This window comes from Lissotriton vulgaris, chromosome 1_1 (genome assembly GCF_964263255.1).
Source record: "Lissotriton vulgaris chromosome 1_1, aLisVul1.2, whole genome shotgun sequence".
In the NCBI taxonomy this organism is placed as follows: Eukaryota; Metazoa; Chordata; class Amphibia; order Caudata; family Salamandridae; genus Lissotriton; species Lissotriton vulgaris.
The window spans coordinates 1,708,970,759-1,708,995,281 of NC_141685.1; the positions used below are offsets into that span (position 1 = coordinate 1,708,970,759).

The following is a 24,523-nucleotide window of genomic DNA, read 5'->3' on the forward strand; positions in this document are numbered from 1 at the left end:
CAATGTGTTACTCTTAGTATTCACAAATGTTTATCACTAAAGCTAGCTTTCCACTTGCTCTCAATTCTCAAATTTAAATTAGGATTCATGGAATTTTATACCCATGATTCACAACTATTAATTGGGAATATCAAGTCCTCAATTTTGTACATTTATATTAAAACACAAATCATGTCAAATTTTAAATTGTACATTAGTGAAATTCAAAAAGTGCAAGTGCATTGAGCCACTGGAAATTCCAGCTTTTTCAAAGTACTTGCCCAAGTGCCTGCTTCTGTTGGGTCCTTTCATCCATCCATCTTTGAATTACTGAGGAGCAACTGAGATTAGGCAATAAATCTGGAGAGGCTGTTTAATCCTGTACTCGAATTGGGAATTGACATACTTTGGACACTGGTTACATATATTGAATTACTCCTGCTTGAAGTTGCTAGTCATTTGCGTAGTTTTATATGATAGTTAGCCCAGAGGAAGTCTTTGGCTTACGCCACGTAAGACGAAACACGTGTTGGCAGCTAGACCTTTGCATTGAAGAGTGTTGGAAAATAAAAAGAAGACTGAGAAGATCATCTTGTGTCTGAGGACTTTGGTTTTGGATAATTGCTCAGGATCTATTGTTTGTTGCATTCATGAATAGTGTTTTGCACCACACATCATGTATGCATATTATGATACAATAATGGCACTAGTGTCTTCTGGGTACATGATAATAAACCATGACGTCACAGGTCGAGTTGTTTGAAATGCAGCCAGAAGTCCAAAACAATAGTACTGGACCATAACTAAGTCTCTCAATATTACCTGCTACTGATTTCGACATGATTACAGACAGAAAACAACGTGTTTCGCTGTTTTTAAAACAGAATAATTACAGAAAAAAACCATCTGTAGGAGACCCTCCATGCAGTGAATCTTGACTTTCATTCCAATATTTGTGCACATTACATCATAAGCAGTTACAAAAAAAGCGACTTAGAGTAGTTGCTGATATGCTCATGTCTTTGTACAATGTTGTTTACAGATGTTTTGTGGCTTCTTCATATGACCAAAGTTCTGCACGTACCAGTTCCGAATGTACATTCATCAGTTAAAAGAATCCGCAAATATTATAATTGGATCTTCATTTTCCCCCCAAAAAATATATGTGTAAATACCAATACAATGAACACACATTTAATATGGATAAATACACTCGAAAATGTTAAAAAAAATAATTACCATAAAAACGGCAGACCTCACCATAATACACATGCTAATTGTTATGTGTTTTTACATTATATGTTAAAAGTAATATTTTTCTAGGCTTCCGATTAGTTTCAAAATGCACGAAAATTAAAAGGTAACCTGAAATACGAAATTCCTTTGTTTAAGTAAAGTTAATCATGGAAATGAAATAATTGTCATAAATTATGAATTTTGCATTCCCTACAGAAAGGCCACCATTGCCAGTAGTAAAAAAAAATACGGAATTCACAATTTCTTGAAGTTTAACACATGCATTCCCCATCTATCTGCCTGGTGCAGGTGGTAAATATGCTTCTGCCACACGTTGGGGCGGGGAGGTCAGGAGGCAGTGGAGACTAGGTGAAAGAAATGAAAGGTAAGCTCTACAAGAGGGGACCACTGAATTCTACCCCTGTCAGGAATAAAAAGTGGCGACTGAAACTTGACTGCTGCTGCTGCAGCCAGAGGCGTGTGATTTTTACATATGGGATTACCGCCTGGTAAAATCAGGTCTGGTGTTCCAGAATCAGGGAAAACCAAATATAGGAATAGTGGCCCACTTTTAGTCAGGGGGGGGGGCGAGTGGAATTCCACAGTGTAAAATGAATACTCCAACTCAGAATTTAAGTTGTATTCTAGTTCAAATGCAAATTGCAACATCTAGCAAAGTAAACTAGGCGGGTTCTCAATTACTTAGGGCTTACTTCTGTGGTTGTTCCAGTTTTGATTAAAATGACAGGAAAATACGTCAAGCAGCAGAGCAGAGTCTTGCAGAAACTTAGTGGCCTAGCGAGTAGATGTCATTCCATGTCAAACTAATAAGGAGCAAGCTCAGTGATCCGTGACGAATTACAGACTCTGCGCCCATCTTTATCCTCTGAATCAATCAATCAATCAATCAATCAATCAATCAATCAATCAATCAATCAATCAATCAATCAATTCAATCAATCAATCAATCTTTGTAGAGCGCTGCTTATCACCAATGGGGGTATCCAGGTGCCTGGTTGCTGGGATAGTCAAACGGCCAGGTCTTGAGTCTCTTCCTGAAGTCCGTTAGCGAGAGTAATGTTCGGAGGTGGAGAGGGAGGGCGATCCAGGACCTGGTGGCTAAGGGTGAGAAGGAGCAGCCTCTGCTGTGGCTACTGTGGATGTGTGGTGTCCATGCCAGGGTAAGGGAGGTGGAGTGAACGTTTCTGGATGGTTGGTGGAAGTTCAGGCAGTGGTTCATGGATGCTGGTCCTTGGTCATGGTGGGCTTTGTAGGCGTGTGTCAGTAGCTCGAATTGGCATATTTTCTGGATGGTCAGCCAGTGGAGGTTCCTCAAGTATTGGATGATGTGGATCCATTTGAACAGGTTGAGGATCAATTTTACCACAGAATTCAGTATAGTTTGGAGCCTTCTCATGAAATCTGTGGTGTTTCCTGCATACAGGGCATTGTTGTAGTCCAGATGGCTGGTGATTAGGACTTGCATGACAGTTTTTCTCATGCTTATGGGGAGCCATTTGAAGATTATTCGATGAATGTAGAGAGTGTGAAAGCAGGCAGAGGAGACTGTGTTGATCTCTCGTTTCATTGGGAGTTTGCTGACCAGGATGATGATGATGTTGTGGGCATGGTCTTTTGGTGTGGGTGTGGATCCGAGATCAGCAGGCCACCAAGTGTCGTTCCAGAGAGAGGCATGGTTGCGAAAGATCAGCACTTCGGTTTTGTCTGTGTTGAGCTTCAGACAGTTGTCGCTCATCCAGGCTGCGATGTTCTTTATGCAGTTATGGAAATTGGTCTTGGTGGTGGTAGGGTCCGCTTAGAGTGAGATAATGAGCTGGGTGTTGTCGGCATAGGATATGATGTTGATATCGTGGGTTCTGACGAAGTCTGCTAGAGGCATCATGTAGGTGTTGAAGAGAGTGGGGCTGAGGCGTGAGCCTTGAGGGCCACCACAAATGGTGCTCGTAGGTTCTGAGGTGAAGAGAGGTAGGCAGATTCTCTACATGTATCGCAAGAGGAATGATGCTTTTCATCTGAGTGCATCTCCCTGGATTCCAATCGGGTGCAGTGGTGGGAGACGTTATTGAAATCTGCGGAGAGGTTGAGGAGGATCAGGGCCGCTGATTCTCCTCTGTTGAGTGGGGTGCAGATGTCATCCATTACAGAGATCAGGGTGGTCTTGGTGCTGCGGCTGGCCCAGAAATTGAATTGGGAGGTGTCTAGCAACTTGTTTTTCTCTAGGTGTTCGGTGAGCTGTCTGTTGATGACCTTCTCTAGGACTTCAGTGGGAAACAGGAGCAGCGAGATGGAGTGGTAGTTCTGGATTTCGCTGGGGGGTGCGGAGTTTCTTGAGAAGAGGTCTAACTTCTGCATTTTTCCATGCACCGGGGAATGTGGCTGTGGCGATGGATGTGTTGAAGATGGCGGTGAGTTATTGGCCGATCTCGTTTCCTCGGTTGAAGAGGCAGTGGGGCATAGGTCAGTGGGTGCTTCTGAGTGGATGGAGTTCATGATGGCAGTGGTGTCTGGTGTAGTGAGATGTTGGTCGGGGGCCTCCGCTGGAGTGAGGAGGCTTAGGAGGTCAGTGTGTTGGGGGGTCAAAGTTCCTGTAGATTATGGATGGTGGAAGTGATTCGCTAGAGCATCGCATAGTTCCTGTGAGGGAAGGATCATATTCATGGCGGCTTTTGGGCAGGAGAACTCCCTAACAATGGTGAAGAGATCATTGGCGTGGTTGGTGTTAGCCTTGATGTGGTCTGCAAGGGTGTCTTTTTGCGTGTCTTTCTAGCCATTGGTGGTGTTTGTTGTGGGCTGACTTGAAGGTGGCTCGGTCTGTGTTGTTTATGCTGTATGCGCTCTCCAGTAGTTTGCAGCTGTTTTTCATAGTGCTGAGTTCTGGTGTGTACCAGCTGGCTTGTTTGGTGGATCTATGAGTTTTGGCTGGTTGATGTGGAGACTATGTAGGTGGCGTTGGTGATACAGGTGTTGAAGATATGATTGCCTGTTCCAGGTTGGTTGCGACGTCGGGTTGGGTGGTGCTGAGGGCTTCCATCTATGGGGTCTGTGCCACTTTGATCCAGCTTCGGAATGAGGTTCTGGAAGGGTTAGGGTAGTGCAGGGTGATTCTGTGATTATGAAGTGGATGATGGAGTGGTCGGACCAGGTGAGTTCCATGGTGTGGCTGTATTATACTTTGTTGCTGGACGTGAGGATAGGGTCCAGTGTGTGTCCTGCTCTGTGTATGGGGTCTGTAACCAGCAGGATGAGGCTGATGTTGTCCATTAATTCCAGGAGGTTTTCAGAGTTAGTGTCTGTGGGGTTGTCCAGGTGGAAGTTGAGGTCTCTGAGGAAGATATAGTGTTTGGACTGAATAGCCAGTGGGGCCATGAAGTCTGTGATGGTGTCACAGAGGCTGGTGCATGGTCCTGGGACTTTCTAGGCAAGGGTGCCTTTGATGGTTGCTTTGCCATCGATGTGGAGTAGGAAACTGAGGTGTTCCATGATCACTGTGGTGTTGTCTTCGGTGATGGTGCAGCAGTTTGTTTCTTTGTGGATGATGGCGATTCCTCCTTAGAGTTTGTTGGTGTGGTCTCAGTGTGCCATGTTGTATCCACTAGGTGTGTGTGTGTGTGTGTGTGTGTATATATATATATACATATATATATATATATATATATATATATATATATATATATATATATATATATATACATATATATATATATATACATACATACATACATACACATACATACATACACACACATACATACATACATACACATACATACATACACACACACACACACATATATATATATATATATATATATATATATATATATATATATATATATATATATATATATATATATATATATATATATATATATATATATATATATATATATATATATACATACATATATGGCCCAAATGTCTACTGTTAATACAATCTTTCACTTTCTTTCTGAGACCTTAAAGTTGCTTCATTGCATATTTCCATGTAGCGGTTGCTGTCACCTTCTTGAAGAGTTGTAAATAACAAGAATTGCTGTTATCAAATTGAGTGATATTCTTTTTATCACCAACTTTTCAACAATGAAAGTTGTCTGTTGAGATATGCAGATGCAACTTGAATGTTACAGGCACATGTAGGATCGGCATTTTGAAAAGTCACAGGACAGATGTGCATACATGAGAGGTCAGATATAAAAGCCATTAAGTCAGTGGGTATGGATTTTTGTTTCACTAATTCACAATATAGTCTCTAGCCATACAATGACATGTTTGACTTGTAACTTCGTCTGATATTATGGAATTTCCAATAATGTAGGCCCTACAGTACTTTCAATTTTGCAGAGCTTTAAAGTGCTGGATATAAAGTCAGAGTTAAAATGCAGTAAATGATTAACTAAAATAGGAATAAAGCAGAAATAAAACAATGCAAGAAAAAGTAGTATTTACTAATGAGTCCCTTTGTGATGTTATTAAGTCCTATTTGATGTCCTAATGTGATGTTGCTGTCCTTTTGTGCTATCGTAATCTTAACTGACTAATTTATATGTTGGTGTCACTGAATCACTAGGTGATATGTTCAACGCGGATTGGTACTGTTATTCTATATTTGTCCCTTTGTGTGCTATCACTAAGTCCAAGCTAATGTGCTTGACTCCTTTTGTGATATCACTCACTCCTCCTGTGATGTAATAAACATTTGTCGTGACATCACAGGGTGCTGTTGCGATTTAACTGACCCTCATTTTTGATATGGCTGCATCCACCTATGATGAAACTATCCCCTTTTTTGTCATCACTGAGCCTTGCATAGATGTGCTACAGTTTCACCATAGAGACGTCACTGTTTTCAGTGGTATTGCCCTGACCCTTACTTTGATGCCCCACAGAGCTCATGTCCTGTGCTCGAGCCATACCATTGTGTCACTGACCTCCATGGTGATGTATTAGTCCATTATTATGATGTCACTTAAAACTATTGGGAAGTGATTGAAACCTATTGTGCGATCAGTAATCCCTGCTGTTCGTTATTAGAGTCCTATTGAGCTATCGCTGAGTCCTCCTGTGGTGTCATTGTCCTGCATTGTGATACCAGTGAAAACTACTGTGACATCACCGAATTCTGCCAATATAGCCATCCTCTGCACCACAAGACATCCCCTTGTCTGGAATGTAACAACTAAAAGTTCAAAAACTGTCTCGAAATATGTGCTCGGATCGGATTATCTCCTGCAAACCGAGGCCACCTCAGATGTCAGTTTATACAAGGGGGGTCGGCAAGAATGTGTTAATTGTTATGTGGCCGGCGCCAGTCTAATTTAATCAGCTAATGTGCTGGAGGGGTCTGTGTGAGTGTGTGAGGTGACAGGCTTCCAGCACAGTGCTCCCCGCCTGGAGTGGACAGCTGTCAGTGGAGGCACCCCCTGCCTCCCCCCGCACTCCTAGAAGTGTGAGGACTTTTCTGCTGGGTCAGCGCCCCTGGCTCTGCAGTGCTAGTGGTTCAGGCAGTTCTGGCACCCCAGCTCCAGGATGAGAGGAGAATTATGGGCTACCTGATCCTCTTAGCAGCAACACGCACTGACACTGCTGCACAGATTTTCAGAAAACTGGCGAACACGCCAGGGGAAAAATCAAAGAAAATTATTGCACCCCTAAAAAACGTGCTCTTCGCGCTTTTAGATATTGGGACGTTTCAAATTAACGCCCTTCTATTGACACAATGTACAAAGTCGCTACAGCACAGACTGTACGGCCAAAAATAACCATGGAGAAAAAAATGTTTCTTCTCAGTTGGCCACGTTTCCCTGGGAAATTACGGATTTCTGGACACCTACCTATGTGATAACTGCCTCAATATTTGTGCAGCCTGCCTTTTTGTCGAAGAAACAAGAACAAATGCATCATTTCAATGTTCTCCATCGTGCCTTTATATTACAGTCCAGTATGCTACTGGCGTGAGCTCTGCTGACCTCTCTCTGTCTGAAGGTTGGAGGTGAAATGACACAGGCGTTGATCCAGAGGACAGGTTAGCCTACCCTGGTCCTTTATCGTCAGATTTTACCCGCCGATATTTATTTGTATTAAACACAAGCTGACACAATAAACATCTAGTACAGTTATGCATAATGATTTACATTGTTTTTCAAATACACAATCACGAAATATGTATAAATAATAGAAACAAAAGTAAAAATAATAAATAGTGGAAAATTACAACATAAAAATAATGAAAAAAGACAATAACAAATCTAACAAACTCATATTCGTATTTAAGCGCACAGTTCCATTATGGTCACCTGCTAACATATCTTTCGCGAAGATTGCAAGCGTTTGCATTTCTCAGACCCAACCTTCAGTTGAAAGACTTGAGCGTCTGCTATTTACACTGAAACCTCTCTCCTGTTTGGCTGCGCCATTTTGGTGTCGGAATCATTGGATAAAAAAAGTAGTTTGAGGCTGTCAGGCAGCCCAAAGCCCCCAAAATTATTCACCCAGTTCATTGGACTGCTTCTAAAGTGGGAGTGATTTGAGGTTTTCTTTATGTTGGTATCTGCTGCCTGCATTAAACTCGGCCCTCCTAAGCAATGAAGATGATCAATAGTTAGACTTTCTTGAACAGATTAACAAAACCTGCATGTGAATTAGTGTCCTTTTAAACAGGCAAAGAAACCCAGAAACAACTGTACGGAATCGGTTTAAAGCTCTCTTTAGGTAAATTGGCAGATTTGAGCTAAAATAGATGTTTTTCATTCTTTAACAGCTGCACAACAGATTATTTTTTTTAAAAAAGTGAACAGGGTCTACCATCATTTCATCATTTTTTTAATACATGGACTCGAAGTTCCTTGTTTGCTACCTTCTGATTGTTCATACCTGCTTGTAGCCTTATAATGACTGTCTCAATCGCCTGTTGTAAGTTACCATTTGTTTTAGCCATAGAAACAATGTTGCCAAGACTGTGTATACACACTTTTGTTATGACTGATGGTGGGCAGTTCCCCATGTGCCGCTTTCCTTGAGGGAGGTAGTATGCGTAATCCATGCCATCCTTGTGTATCTCAGTTGTCAGTTCTGCTCTTTTTCCATGTGCCAAGATTCCATTACACAGCAGTGGATATGATAAATGATGAATGCTTTGAAATGAGTAATGGGTGGGCATGATATTGAGAAAACAACAGCGAAAGCACAAAAAAAAATAATGGCTTTTTGTTTAGATTAACAGACCCTTGACTATGAAGAAAGAAGGCATCCAGACGAGAAACCGAAAAATGTCTAGCAAGTCAAAGAAGTGCAAAAAGATCCATGATGGCCTCGACGACTACCCCAAGAGCAGTTCCTTCAGCCCAGCCACCCTCTCCAGACATATGTCGTCGTTGAGCCACATATCACCGTTCAGCCACTCGGGCCACATGCTGAGTACCCCCACGCCCATGCATCCCTCCTCCAGCCTTTCCTTTGGACCTCATCACCCTTCCAGTATGGTCACCGCCATGGGCTAGGCTCCATCAGGTCCAAAAACAAGACATAAACTCCTCGTAAGTCCTCCAGTTATGCTTGCATTTTCGCAGGAGCGGCATCGTAATGGCTAAACCATGGACCACTCGTTTGGAGACTGATGCAAAGGTGGCCATTTTTTATTTCACCAAGGAAAGGAACTCTCTTATGATACCTGCATTGTCATCTGTTGGAGCCGGATCCCATTTTGTGAATAAGCAATTTTGACTCATGTTCCCTAATTCCCAGGGTCTTTAGTGCTGTGAAAAAACGCTCAACATTGCATATAACTTAAACTGTAAGAAATTCTGTACATCTTATGAAGACTTTATTGCCTGTTGGGCAGCTGTTCAGGACTAAATATGGACGGCAGGGAAAGGTTACAAGCAACGTAGCTCAGAAAAGCCAGAGCTGGAAGAGGAGACAGTTTCTCCACAAGGTTGCGGGCAAGGCCGGCAATGTTGTCGTCCTTCGAAGGAGGAAGGTGTTTCATGCATTAAAAGTTGTAAACTTCATCATTCATCCAGGCCGCAGGCCTCTGTCGGGGAAGTACTATCGCCCCCAGGAAAGACGTGTTACCAAGCCGATATTGCCACGAGGGTGTGCACCAGGCCTGACAGCATTGTGAACAAGTCCCTGTAATTGTCGTTCTTCGTATGTATAATTCTAAGCACCAAAATAACGAAGCTGTAGATTTATTTCATCTTATTATACAGACTGAATGGTTGTAAAAATGTATTTACTGCTAGTGTAAAGAACTGCTTTTTGTTTTCATAATATTTTTTCCCTTATTTGAGAATAAACTAGATTCAATTCTGTTGATATGACGTCTGGTTTTGGCATGCATTTCCACATGTTTTTAGTAGTATTCTTGTAAGAGCTTCCAGCAGTTTGTCAGCTTTCACCGTGTAACACAGCCATATGGCTGCAACATTTCACACATCTTTGAGAGCTTATACTGCAACAAAGAGCCACCAATGATAGATGTGTACTATAGAAATGCCGATGACATAATATTTATGTCATTATCATAACTGAAAAGATAAGATGCATTATAAAGGAATGTCTTGTCTTGCGAGATGGTGAGGAATGAATGTTGCTCACTATTTTAAATAAGATGTTCATCATGTTTAAATATTAGTTTAGAATGAAGAACGATGTCTTTCTCTTTATTATTTCCAAAATGCCCTGTACTCTGTGGATCAAGCGAAACTCTACTCACCTATTCTGATGCATTGGAGAATTGTGGGCATGACTTAGTCCCTCTATCTTTTTAAAAAAAAATAATTCTGGGAATAGCATGTAACCCTTATCTTGTGATCAGTTCGCTTCTTGTGATGGCTGACGGCATTTGCTAAAATGTGCTCCACCACATGCTACTGCATCTAGAGCAATACAGCAGGATCCTGCTATTAGTTATAGATCAGCCTTAACACACTTTATTCAGCTTTTAGCACAAACGTTTTATACATAGGTAATGGAGAGATGTCCTTCACTAAACTGATTTGATCTTCTATTTGTCACCTCTGTCAGTAGCAGTGGTCAGTTCATTTTTTTTTGCTAAAATATTTTTTATTTGAAGATTTATAAATCAATAACAATATACATAGTATGTGTAAAACAAAATCAATAGAATTTACAGAGTATTACACTTAACAAGGAAGTTAGAACCAATGAGAGAAACCTATGAGTATAACATAGTCATATCAGTTTAAATAAAATTAAACAGATACGGAATAAAATAGAGAGAAGAAAAAAATGAGGGGAGGCAGTAGGAAGAGAGAGGAGAGGAAAGATACAAAGAAATAAAGAGAGAAGAAGAAATATGAGAATTAAGATGCTGGTGAGAGAGAAGATAGATATGCACTAAAGTGTAACAAATATAGATCCAATTTAATTTTCTGGCATAACGGTAATGAAGAAACATTGGCTATTCTATATTCATCACAAGTAGTATTACACCATGCTGATACAGATAATTAAGAAGTATCTTTCCAATAGGAGAGTATAACCTCAAAAGCAAGTGAAATGAAAAAATCAAACAAAATAGGTTTGGGTGAAATATGATCAAAGTCAGGTGACATAGAGCCAAAGAAAACGCTTTGAATTGATAGTTGTATATTTGAAGATTTTTTTAAACATTTTGCCAAATAACGTTCCAAATATTAACTCGTTCGCTGCTATGCCTTTTTCCCTCCTGTGCTAAGCATTTTTTTGCCTATTTGGGGTAGCGTGAGCTTAGGCCCCTGTCACTTTTTGACCACATAAGGTATCCATGCTAATTTTGTATCCTTTTCTTCCAACATCATGGGGATTCCAAAGGTACCCAGGGTTTGTGGATTTCCTTAGAGGGGTCCCAGAAATTAGCCAAAATACAGTAACAATTTTGTTTTTTTCAGAAAAATTGGGAAAATGGGCTACAAATGACAGCCTCTGGGGTTTTCCCTGCAAATGTTATCAAAAAAGGGGTTGTGGGGCTGAAATCACCATTTTCCCAGCTTTTAGGGAATGACAGTCTTTTGTCAGAGAACCAACATTTTTTACACAGTTTTGGCATTTTTCAATGACATAGCATGTTTTTGCGATTTTTAGTGCTTTCAACTTCCTTTCAGTTAATGGTAAAAATGAGTATGAAAGCAATAATGGATCCTACAAAGCTATACATTTAGAAAAGTAGAGAAAATTCTGAATTCAGAAAGGGGTCATTTGTGTAGATCCATCAAGGTTTCTTTATAAAAACTAACAGTTAAATATTGAAAAATCGAAAATTAGTTGAAAAAAAGCAGCCTTTGTGTCAACGTTTTCACCTGTAACTTCTTGTAATTATGACAGTTCTTTGAAAGCAATATACCATTACATCAGCTGGACCTTCCTAGTTGTGGGGATATATATGACTTGTAGGTTTACCAAGAAGCAGATGAACCCAGAGTAAAAAACTGAGTAGCAATTTGCAATGGCTTTTTATTATGTACCGGGTATATAGCAATTATTGTGCAAAAATGTATACATGAAAAATTGGTATGAAAGACACCTATGTATTTCTGAAATGGGTACAAATTATAGAGTTTAGAAACAGTACATATTTGCACATTTTCAAAATTGGGAATACTCATACTAGCATGAGAATTTTTGGTCATTTTTCAAAATTACTTCTTTTTTACACAATGTCTTTCATTTGGAAGGCAGAAATGCATCAAAACTCAACAGGTAATAACAGTTGCTTTACAAATATGAATTACCCTAAGTCTCCCGATAAAAATGGTACCTCACTTTGAGGGTAGGCATAGTGTCCACAACCGGAAAGGGCTCAAAACCCAACGTGAACACACCACATTTTCACAATGAAAAGTTACCCTTTTTTTGCGGCGTGTAGCTGTCGATTTTGAACCCTAGTTCTGCCGGCACCTAGGGAAACCTAGCAAACCCATACATTTTTGAAAACTAGACACCCAGGGAAATCCAGGATGGGGTGATTTGACTGACTGCCACCATGTTCTGTTACCCAGAATCCCTTGAAAACCTAAATTATGTCAAGAAAGACAACTTTTTCACACATTTCTGTGGTGGAAAGTTTTGGAAACTGCGTGGATCCACACATTTCTAGCCACCCTGCGTTCCCCAAAGTCTTACGAGAAAAACGGTACCTCACTTGTCTAGGTTGGCCAAGTGCCCGTGACAGGAAACGGCGCAAAACGCAACGTGGCCACACCTCAATCTCGCAGTTAAAAATGACCCTTTTTTGGCAAAGTACATAGCTGTAGTTTTTGTACCCTAGCTCTGCGGGCACCTAGGGAAACCTAGCAAACCTATACATTTTTTAAAACTAGACACCCAGTGGAATCCAGGATGGGGTGACTTGACTGCCTCCCACCAGGTTCTGTTACATTTTTGAAAACTAGACACACAGGGGAATCCAGGATGGGGTGACTTGACTGCCTCCCACCAGGTTCTGTTACCTAGAATCCCTTGCAAACCTACAAAAATGGTCCAAAAAACCAAATTATTCGCTCAATTCTGTGGTGGAAAGTTCTGGAATCTGCGTGGATCCACAAATTTCCACCACCCCGCATTCCCCAAGGTCTTTTGAGAAAAATGGTATCTCACTTGTGTGGGGCGGTCTAGTGCCTGCGACAGGAAACGGCGCAAAACATAACGTGGTTGCACCTCAATTTCGCAGTGAAAAATGACCCTTTTTTTACAAAGTGCCTAGCTGTAGTTTTTGAACCCTAGTTCTGCTGGCACCTAGGGACACCTAGCAAACCTATACATTTTTTAAAACTAGACACCCAGGGGAATCCAGGATGGGGTGACTTGACTGCCTCCCACCAGGTTCTGTTACCCAGAAACTCTTGCAAATCTAAGAAATTGTAAAAAAAAAAACATTTATTCTACATTTCTGTGGTGGAAAGTTCTGGAATCTGCGTGGATCCACAAATTTCCACCACCCCGCATTCCCCAAGGTCTTTTGAGAAAAATGGTATCTCACTTGTGTGGGGCGGCCTAGTGCCTGCGACAGGAAACGGCGCAAAACATAACGTGGTTGCACCTCAATTTCGCAGTGAAAAATGACCCTTTTTTTACAAAGTGCCTAGCTGTAGTTTTTGAACCCTAGCTCTGCTGGCACCTAGGGACACCTAGCAAACCTATACATTTTTTAAAACTAGACACCCAGGGGAATCCAGGATGGGGTGACTTGACTGCCTCCCACCAGGTTCTGTTACCCAGAAACTCTTGCAAATCTAAGAAATTGTAAAAAAAACCCATTTATTCTATATTTCTGTGGTGGAAAGTTCTGGAATCTGCGTGTATCCACAAATTTCCTTGCACCCCACGTTACCCAAAGTCTTCTGAGAAAAATGGTACCCTACTTGTGTGGGTCGGCCCAGTGCCTGCGACAGGAAATGGCGCAAAACGCAACTTGGTCACACCTCAATTTCGCAGTGAAAAATGACCCTTTTTTGGCAAAGTGCCTAGCTGTAGTTTTAGAACCCTTGCTCTGCCGGCACCTAGGCAAACCTAGCCAACCTATACATTTTTGAAAACTAGACACTCAGGGGAATTCAGGATGAGTTGACTTGACTGCCTCCCACCAGGTTCTGTTGCCCAGAAACCCTTGCAAACCGAAAGAATTGTAAAAAAAAATACCACATTTCTCCACATTTCTGTGGTGGAAAGTTCTGGAATCTGCGAGGATTCAAAAATTTCCTTGCACCCTGCGTTCCCCAAAGTCTTCCAAGAAAAATGGTACCCCACTTGTGTGGGTCAGCATAGTGCCTGCGACAGGAAACGGCACAAAACGCAACGTGGTCGCACCTCAATTTTGCAGTTAAAAATGACCCTTTTTTTGCAAAGTGCCTAGCTGTTGTTTTTGAACCCTAGCTCTGCCGGCACCTAGGGAAACATCGCAAACTTATACATGTTTGAAATCTAGACACCCAGGGAAATCCAGGATGGGGTGACTTGACTGCCTCCCACCAGGTTCTGTTACCCAGAACCCCTTGCAAACCTAAGAAATTGACAAAAAAACAAATTTTCTCCACATTTCTGTGGTGGAAAGTTCTTGAATCTGTGTGTATCCACAAATTTCCTTCCACCCCGCGTCCCCCAAAGTCTTCAGAGAAAAATGGTACCCCACTTGTGTGGGTCGGCCTAGTGCCTTCGACAGGAAATGGCGCAAAACGCACCGTGGTCACACCTCAATTTCGCAGTGAAAAAAGAGCCTTTTTTGGCAAAGTGCCTAGCTGTAGTTTTTTAACCCTAGCTGTGCCGACATCTTGGGAAACCTAGCCAACCTGTACATGTTTGAAAACTAGACACTCAGGGGAATCCAGGATTGGGTGACTTGACTGCCTCCCACCAGGTTCAGTTACCCAGAAACCCTTGCTAACCTAAAAGATTGTAAAAAAAAAAAACAATTTTCTCCACATTTCTGTAGTGGATAGTTCTGGAATCTGGGTGTATCCACAAATTTCCTTCCACCCTGCGTTCCCTAACGTCTTCTGAGAAAAATGGTACCAAACTTGTGTGGGTCGGCCTAGTGCCTGCGACAGTAAACTGCGCAAAACGCAACGTGGTTGCACCTCAATTTCGCAGTGAAAAATTTCCCTTTTTTGGCACAGTGCCTAGCTGTAGTTTTTGAACCCTAGCTCTGCCGACACCTAAGGAAACCTGGCAAACCTATACATTTTTGAAAACTAGACACCCAGGGGAATCCAGGATGGGGTGAACTGACTGCCTCACACCAGGTTCTGTTACCCAGAAACACTTGCAAACCTAAATAATTGTAAAAAAAAACACATTTTCTCCACTTTTCATTGGTGGAAAGTTCTGGAATCTGAGTGTACACACACATTTCCTTCTACCCCGCGTTCCCCAAAGTCTTCCAAGAAAAATGGTACCTCACTTGTGTGGGTCGGCCTACTGCCCGTGACAGAAAACAGTGCAAAACGCAACGTGGTCATGCCTCAATTTCACAGTGAAAAATGACCCTTTTCTGGAAAAGTGCCTAGCTGTAGTTTGTGAAGCCTAGCTCTGCCGGCACCTAGGGAAACCTACCAAACACACACATTTCTGGAACGTAGACACCCGGGGGCTTCCAATGAGGTATGGCTTGCGTGGATCCCCCAACGTTTCCTTACCCAGAATCCCTTGCAAACCTCAATTTTAGCTGAAAAAATAAATTTTTTCACACATTTTCGTGTGGGAAAGTGTGGCATCACCGGGCTCACAAAAATTTCCGACCACCTAGCATTTTCCCAGGTCTCCCGATAAAAATGGTGCCTCACTTGTGTGGGAGGCGCAAGTACCCGCAACGGGAAAGGGCCCAAAGCGTAGTGAGGCGACATCAAAATTGCCTATCTCAAAACCACCTGCTTTTGCAAGGGGGTTCACCTGGGTTTTTGGCCCTGTGCTTGACGGCCATCTAGAGAAACCTACCAAGTCCACACATTTCTGAAAAGTAGACACCCGGGGGCTTCCAATGAGGTATGGCTTGCATGGATCCCCCAACGTTCCATTACCCAGAATTCCTTCAAACCTCAATTTTCGCTGAAGAAAACAGTTTATTCACACGTTTTTGTGTGGGAAAGTGTGGCATCACTGGGCTCACACAAATTTCCTTCCACCCAGCCTTCCCCCAGGTCTCCCGATAAAAATGGTGCCTCACTTGTGTGGGAGGCCCAAGTACCTGCGATAGGCAAGGGCCCAAAACATTTTTTGATAGGCAATGTCGATGTTGCCTCCGGCCCCCGGGAGTCTAGTTTTCAGAAATGTGTGGGTTTGGTGGGTTTCTTATGATGGCCGCCGAACACAGGGCCAAAAACCCAGGTAAACCCCCTAGCAAAACCAGATCATTTTGACAAAATTAGTTGTTTAGTTCTGCAGCGTGAGAATTTTGGCACAATATTGCAAGGAAAAGGTGACAGACATTGTGAGGTTTGCAGGACATTGTGGATAAAATAACTTGTTAGAATTCACCAGAGAGACATCACCATGTACACCCATAGGTTTTCTACAATATCTACAGTTGGTAAGTTATTCTTAGGTGGAATGTACACCTTGGCAGAGAGACTAGTCCTCAAACACACACACATACTGGTTGGATTTGACACGAGGGCGAGTGATGGTTCAGTATATACATTTAATTTTTTTTTAATAACAAGAGATTTCACAAAAATGAAATGCACTGTCAATTAAATGGACAAAAAAACGAACCAGTGACTCGCAGCTCAAGAGCTGTAAAGCCACTGCAAGGCACCAACCGCTTTACAGGCCATTCACACACCTTTCATACTTGATACACAGAAGACCATTCACACCACCAGGCAAGAAAGCAACACCAACACATCACAACATTCACAAAAAGCGACAAGGGGCACACTGCTTCAAAAATACAAAAAAGACAAACATTACTGCACAGCCATCTATTCCTCAAACACACATACATACTGATTGGATTTGGTGCGAGGGTGAGTGATGGTTCCATATATGCAATTGTATTAGCAAGTGATTTCACAAAATTGAAATGCACTGTTAATAATTGAAAGGACGAGAAACGGAACAATTGACTCACAGCTCGTGAGCTGTAAAGCCACGACAAGGCACCAACCTCTTTACAGGCCATTCATACACCTTTCATACATGTGACACATACAAAACATTCACACCGCCAGCCGTGGGCCCATCACATTACAACACTTCCACCAGCAGACAGCTCCATTCAAGGGCCCATCACTTTCACACACCCACATACCTGACACAGCAACTACACAAACTTATGGATTGCATGGAGCGGTGCTCAGCAAGCAGTGTGTGTAGTGACCAGCATCAAGTCACTACTCACACACTGCCAGCCGAGTGCCAGTCCATGCACACCGCCAGCCAAGCACCAGTTCACGCACACCGCCAGTCAAACGCCAGTCCATGCACACCGTCAGCCAAACACCAGTCCACGCACACCACCAGCCAAGCGCCAATCCACGCCCACTGCCAGTCAAGCGCCAGTAGAAACACACTGCCAGCCAAGCACCAGTACAAAGACACGGCCAGCCAAGAGTCAGTACAAACACACCATCAGCCAAGCGTCAGTCCACGCACAATGCCAGCCAAGCACCAGTCCAGGCACACCGCCAGCCAAGCACCAATCCAAACACACCACCAGCCAAGCACTATACCACGCACACTGCCAACCAAGCACAAGTCCACGCACACCGCCAGCCAAACATCAGTCCACGCACACCGCCAGCCAAGCACCAGTCCAGGCACACCGCCAGCCAAGCACCAATCCAAATACACCACCAGCCAAGCGCCAGACCACGCACACCGCCAGACAATCGCTACTCCACGCAATCTGCCATCACATTTAGGATTTTTTTTATATAAATAAAAAAACACAAACAAATTGCAAATTGATACAAATCTACTAACACAACAACTAAAACTAAATACACTACACAAATGCCAACCTTGAAACTGAACAAAAATTATTAAACAATAGAGGCCAGGCAGTTCACTTTACCACTCAAGGATGCTCCCAAAAATTCTTTTGAGTGTGGTACATTCTAAAACAAGCAGGCACGCACAGCCCAGGGTTAGAAGGACACTCGCAGCAGTACATATGAACCTCCTTCCGCATACCTCTTCGCCAACAAACTCTACATCTCCTACTGGGAAAGTCTTTTGAGGATGTAGGAGGAATGTGATCAGGAAAGTGGCGATCTTTCAATCTAGCAACATCCTCCACCACTCCAACTCTATGAACACTTGCCTGTTCCACTAAAACAAGGCTGCCTATTACAGATTCCTGAAACTTTACAAAAGTCATCTTTGACTCAGGGCAAGATTCCTGGAACACAACAAAAGCATTAAAGGTTGCCATGTGGAAAAGATGAATAGCCAACTTCTTGTACCAAATGTAAGCCTTACAAAGAGCAGCATAAGGTTCCAAACTCTGATCTACTCTGTCAACACCACCCATGTGCCTATTATAGTCTAAAATGAACACAGGTTTGCGCGCTTCAGCAACCTCACCCCAAACAGTCACTGGGGCAGTGCTTTCATCATGGATGGTAGTCAACATGTAGACATCTCTCCTGTCTGAAAACTTCACAGCTAGAAGCTCCTCGCAATGCACTGCACTGCCCCCAGACAAGCTTTTGACAAACAAGTTATTTTGGGAAACCTTTACGGTTACAGCGGATTGTGCCACAAGCAACAGTGTCCACTTTGGCCAATTCCCTGAACAACCACACACCAGTGTAGAAGTTATCTACATATAAATGGTGGCCTTTGTTTAAAAATCTTCTACCAACTTCCCACACAATTTTCTCAGTCACTCCAAAAGTGGACGGACAACCAGGGGGGTTAATCGGGGATTCCTCACCGGTGTACACCCTGAAATTAGAGACATATCCAGTCCGACTGTCACACAGCATATACAGCTTAATTCCATAGCTTGCCCTCTTACTAGGAATGTATTGCATAAAACCAAGCGGCACTTGAACAACATCAAAGACTCATCCACTGCAATTTCTTTCCCTGGAGCATAGATCTCAAAAATTCGATTAACAAAGTGATCAATGACAGGCCAAATTTTGTAAAGACAGTCGCAATCAGGGTGATCTTGTGACAAAGCTAAACCATTATCGACAAAATGCATCATCCGAAGCAGAAGCAAATGCCTATCACAACTCATGACTGCCGGAAATATGGCAGTTGCAATCAAGGGACTAGTAGACCAATATGAAGCCATTGATGGCTTCCTTAGCAAGCCCATCAAAAAAGTTAAACCCAAGAACTTCTTCATCTCTTCCAGATTTGTGGGAGTCCACCGGGTAGCTCTAGAGTGGGGCTTAAGGCTGGCACTGTTGTCCCTCAACAACTGTTCGGCATACACATTAGTCTGCTCAACAATCTCTGCCAAAAACACATCATCCATAAACAACAGAAAAAAATCTATCGGCAAAAAGTTTTCAGTGTTCACCCTACACTGTGCTGACCACCAGTAAAGTCTGGCAATGACGGCTGCACCATGCCTGGGGCAACCCAGAGGTCAGCACTTTCAACGGGAAGCCTTGCAGCCCCAGGCACCCGCCCAGCTGCCTCTTGACTCACTAAAACAACAGGAAGTCTTGCAGCCCCAGGCTGCACCCCAGATGCCTCCTGTCTCACTATACTAACGGGAAGTCTTGCAGCCCCAGGCTGCAGCCCAAATGCCTATTGTTTCACTATACCAACGGGAAGTCTTGCAGCCCACGCTGCAGCCCAGATGCCTCTTGCCGCACTTTTGGCACATCAATGTCCTCCTCTAACAAAGGCACTTCATCCGCACCAAGAGTAGCTTCATCTGCACTGAGAGTATCTTCATCATCGGATGATGCCATGTGGAGAGAAAACTCACTGCCTGAATCTTCCCCTCCCACCTCTACCTCAGAATCAGAGTCAGTCTCTGGACCATGGTCAGAGGAAGAATCAAAAAGCATTCCAACAACATGCTGAGCTGTAATCCGGCGGCTAGCCATTACCCTTACTAAGAAAGGAGACCGCACAAACCAGTCAACAACCAACACTGTGCAAAATAAGTAAAAAAAGTGTGCCTTTATCACAAAGATCTATATACTCAAAAACTAAACAATTCGCTTACAAGGGACAGCTACACTCACCAGCACCTACTCTGCAAAGACACAGCAAATACTCAACGATATCCCACTAGAAAGAAGAAATAAAAACAATTAATCTACAGAAAACAAAATACACATCAAGCACAAATGCAAAACATTTTAGACACTCAAAAAACAGAACCCAAACATACTGGTATTATTACACACTTTGCAAAAAACACATTTACATTGTAATTGTACAAAAAAGTCTCTTACCGAACACATGCAACTACACAAACAGCAGAACCACCAGTAAAGAAACCGCAACCTGCAACACACTAAAGAGCAAAAGCCTTGAACTAGAACAAAAAAGGGGGAAATAAAACATTACAATTCACAAGAAATAAAAACAATACACATTATAACAGGGTATGTCACTACACAAATGGCAGAAAGGCCAAATAAACGGGCTAAATACACATAAACAAATATAAGTCCCCTGGAAGCAACCAATTTATTTATTTTTAAATCCCTGGCACTAGTGGGCTTTTCTCCCCCCCCCCTCCGGGCCAAAAATGCCAAAAATATAGGTAATCTGTCCCCAAGGGGGGGCAGAAAAGTCTTAGGCCCAGAAGGAAGGGACCCCTGCCCAAGGGGTCGCTTCCATTTAAAATTTAAAACACTCCCTGGTATCTAGTGGAGTTTTCTGCCCCCCCCCTGGGGCAGAAAGGCCAAATAAACAAACCGATCTGCCCCCGGGGGGCAGAATATACTTACAAAAAATATGGCCCCTGGAAGCAAGGCGTTGCTTCCAATTAAAAAAATATATATATTTCCCTGGCTTTAGTGGGCTTTTCTGCCCCCCTGGGGCCAGAAATGCCAAAAAATCAGGCTATCTGTCCCCAGAAGGGGGCAGAATGTACTTATAAAAATTTTAGGGGCCATGGAAGCGACCCTTGCCCAAGGGGTCGCTTCTGATTTTGACTAAAAACAAATCCCTGGCTCTAGTGGGCTTTTCTGCCCCTCCCCTCCCTCGGTCCACAATCGGCCAAAAACGGCCGATCTGTCCCCAGGGGGGGGCAGAAAAGTCTGATTAAAATATTGCCCCCTAGGAAGCTACCCTTGCCCAAGGGGTCGCTTCCTTTTTTTCAGAAAAAGACATCCCTGGTGTCTAGTGGGGGTATTCCTGGTGCACGATCGCGAAGCTGTGCGCGATCATGCACCAGGAGTGCCCTGCATTGGGACATCAGGGGAGAGGAAACACTGTTTCCTCCCCAGATGCCAAAAGGCACACAAAAAAGGACCCCCTGGCCCCATCGGTGGCCAAAATCTACCTGCTCTCCCTGGACGCGCTGGAAACAAATGGTTTCCATCGCGTCCAGTGCTTCCTGATGACGTCGGGGCGCACTGTGCGCTCGGACGTCATGAGGAAGCGTGGCGGGGTCGTGGGTGGCAGCGGAAACTCTTCCGTTTGTTCAAGTCTTTTCATTAATTGTAGTAATCTAGTGTATTTGGAATTTACTATATTTTTTCATTTTAGCTGAATAAGCTATAGTAAAGGCCTGAAAGGAAGCTTTGACAGCAGTGGTTTCTGTAATAAAATCATTGTCTGATAGAAGGAAGTTGTTGAATCTCCAACAATCCGTTTTAGAGTTATTGAGAGATAAATCAAAAGAACATAAAACAGGGGCCAATTTCTGAGGATTGCATAAAAGGAAGTTAGGGCTCAGTACTAAAGTTTAATCAATTATGGACATGGTATGATGTACAGTAGAGAAAAATGTAAATTCACAGGTATCAGGGGTACAAATTTTCCAGACATCAAATAATGGACGAGTGGTAATGGCTGATAGAAATGCTTCATGGGATTTATCAGGATTATATTTGCATTTAGATTTCCTATCAGTAAAAGGATCAAACCATTGATTAAAATGTCCTGCTAAAATAATGGTGGGTTTATGAATGGAAGCCAATTTTTATTTTAATGTTATAACAAAAATAAGGATCAGGCTTGACAGGACTATAGATATTGAATACAAAATGTGTTAGTTATAAATTATAACAATAACCAGTACACATCGTTCTTCAGTGTCACACTGAGTTGATACTAGCTCTGTCTGTAACGATTTATTGAAAAAGAATGGCAATACCACCTTTGCAGTCAACGGCTGGAAAAGAAACAATCTGGCCTACCCATTACTGTTTTAGTTTAATGAGTCAACATCATTACAATGAGTCTCTTGTAAAAAAATAACATGTGAATTACATTTTGACAGATGAGAGAGTACCTTTTATCTTTTGACTTGATGTCTCAAACCACAAATGTTTCATGAAACAACGTTAAACATATTAGGGATTAGGAGTAGGGAAACAGGAACATAGACTACAAGCTTCAAAAAATGAAAGGAAATAAAAAAAATCATTTATTTACATAACTTATAAGCAATGTAAACATAGTAACAATAAAAACCAAAGAAGCACTCACATAATAACAAGAAAAAGAGTGAGAAAATAGGAAGAAGAAATAGAATATAGATAGCAGGATGAAGAGGCAGACCAAGGATAGCGATCCAGATCCGAGGTGAAGAGGATGAAGAGTCAGCATGAGAAGTGTCAGCACCCAAAACAAGAACAACAGCAGAGACAAAAAATAAAATATATAAAAATAGCCATATACTTAGGAAATAAATGAAACTGAGAAAAACATGATCATAACAAAATTGTTAGGAACATTAAACAGTAGAATCCTTAGTATGAGACAAAATATTCAGAATAAAAGATTTCAGTTTAACAAGAGTTTTCATAGGTAATTTTACAGAAAGAATGGTGTAGAATGTCATAGCAAATATGTAACTGTCTCATTTGAGGTAGAAGGGCAAGAAATTTAGTTCTTCTGGTGTTTTTAGCATTAGAGAGGTCTTGAGTGATGAAAATATTATGGCCGGACGAAAGGAGGGAAAGTTTTTCTTTAGGGGCTTTCAAGACATGTATCAGGTCTGTGAATTCCAAAGATAGCATTATATATCTAGGGCTAGTAGAGTGAGGTAGAGGATGACCCAGGCAATGTGCCCATTGAATATTAAGTGACGGAGTATCCTGAATACCCAAAGGTTTGAACAAGGATTTCTTAAAGAAGGCAAGATGATCAGGCCCTTCAAGACTCTCTGTTAATCTTTATAAGCAAAGATTATTCCTTCTGTTTCTATTTTTAAGGTCTTCAGTATGGAGTTACGTTTTTAGATTTCTTGCTCTAGCAAAGAAACTTGTTGACTACATATTGAAGATCGCTAACACGCTGTTCCATTTCAAACAAATTTCCCACTATAGCGATCCACCTGTCCTTAATTTATTAAAGCTTTTCATTAGTGGCACTCGTGAAAGGCTTAAGACATCGCACCTCATAAAGAATAGTGTCCAAAGCAGGGTAATGAGAAGGCATAATGGGAGATGGAGGATCATTCTTCGCCCTTTTAGGTTTCATACCTGAAGAAGTAGATTTAGAAGATGCAAGTAGATCGCTGGCCATTATGATGCAGTGCATGGAACGATGTGGAATCTTCTGGAATGGTATAATCCTACCAATACACTATGATGATGATGTATGTAAATACATTGGCAAATAAGACATAGTGCAGTGACATCAAAACTTAAATGTTGACAATGGCACAAAGTTCAGTTCACTAGTAAAGCCCAAGGATCAAAGGAAGCTCTAGGTAATATTTAATCCATCAATGAATTGAGGAACTGAGGTGGACATATGGAGCAACTGCAGAAAGGAATCAGAAGAAAAATGCAGCAAAAGAAAGTCACTCCATTGTATTATGCATTAGGAAGAAATCCATTCAAAATACTGGCAAGTAGGCAGCACGTTGAAAAAGACTAATTGCATAGATAATAAAAATGTGAATAACAAGTGGCGCGCAGACAAAATGGTAGCTGCTCATTCGCTTCTGCAGTGCCAAATGATAAAAAAAAGTCTTCAGGGGGCACAAAACTGAAGGTAAATGCAGCACCAGTTCATAGGGCTCAATGAGACATGGGTAGGACATTAGCCGAAACACAGTGAGATGAAATATTAGAGTGCTGACAATGTGAATGACGCGCTAGTCAAATGGTGGCCACTCGCGTCTTGCAGGATTTCTCAGCAATGATAACTGCCAGCTCAAATTGTTGTTGAGATATTGTGGAGCATGAAAAAATGTCTTGAACATCAAAGCGCAGATTGGCAGCGGCTCGTTAGAAGTAAATTGGTCTGTTTACTGATGAAGTTCAGCAATCCGCTGCCACCATGTTTGACGAGAAAGCCATGACCCCTGTGGCCAGCTCTTAATTTGCACAAAAAAATGGAGATGCCCAAAATTTTTCTTAGGAGAGCTCCGAAATCCCACCCCTCCATTTCTGTGCACGTTCTGCATGGACAATGGCCATATCTGGGTTGCTGCAAGCTAGTGAACTCATCTTCCTCACAGAAGGATTGAGGAATCTTTCCCCAAGAAAAGTTAGGAAAAATGATTTCAGATAGTGCATTTATTTTACAGCACAATTGTTGGAACCTGGGATGTCAGGTCACCTAGGGTAGCCTGGCCTAGGGTAAGACACAAATACTAGAGGCACATGTGTGAAGGTTGCAAACCACCCAGCAGTAAATTAACGCAATAACACACAAAAATGACACTAGACCAATGTATGGAAAAATATGA

The 24,523-nt window shown here is 42.2% G+C and overlaps 1 protein-coding gene across 4 annotated transcripts in view; it reads left to right on the top strand.

Annotated features, from left to right (window-relative positions):
- GATA3 (GATA binding protein 3) overlaps positions 1 to 9,547 on the top strand; it is a 35,637-nt gene extending 26,090 nt beyond the window's left edge. For 3 of the 4 annotated variants that reach the window (XM_086918965.1, XM_086918967.1, XM_086918966.1), the window contains exon 6: positions 8,448 to 9,547. In XM_086918965.1, coding sequence (XP_086775091.1) covers positions 8,448 to 8,732 — 285 coding nt within the window. In that variant the 3' untranslated portion in view covers positions 8,733 to 9,547. The remainder of the gene's footprint in view (positions 1 to 8,447) is intronic. The other variant, XM_086918968.1, reaches the window with a different exon arrangement.
- The last annotated feature ends 14,976 nt before the right edge of the window (positions 9,548 to 24,523 follow it).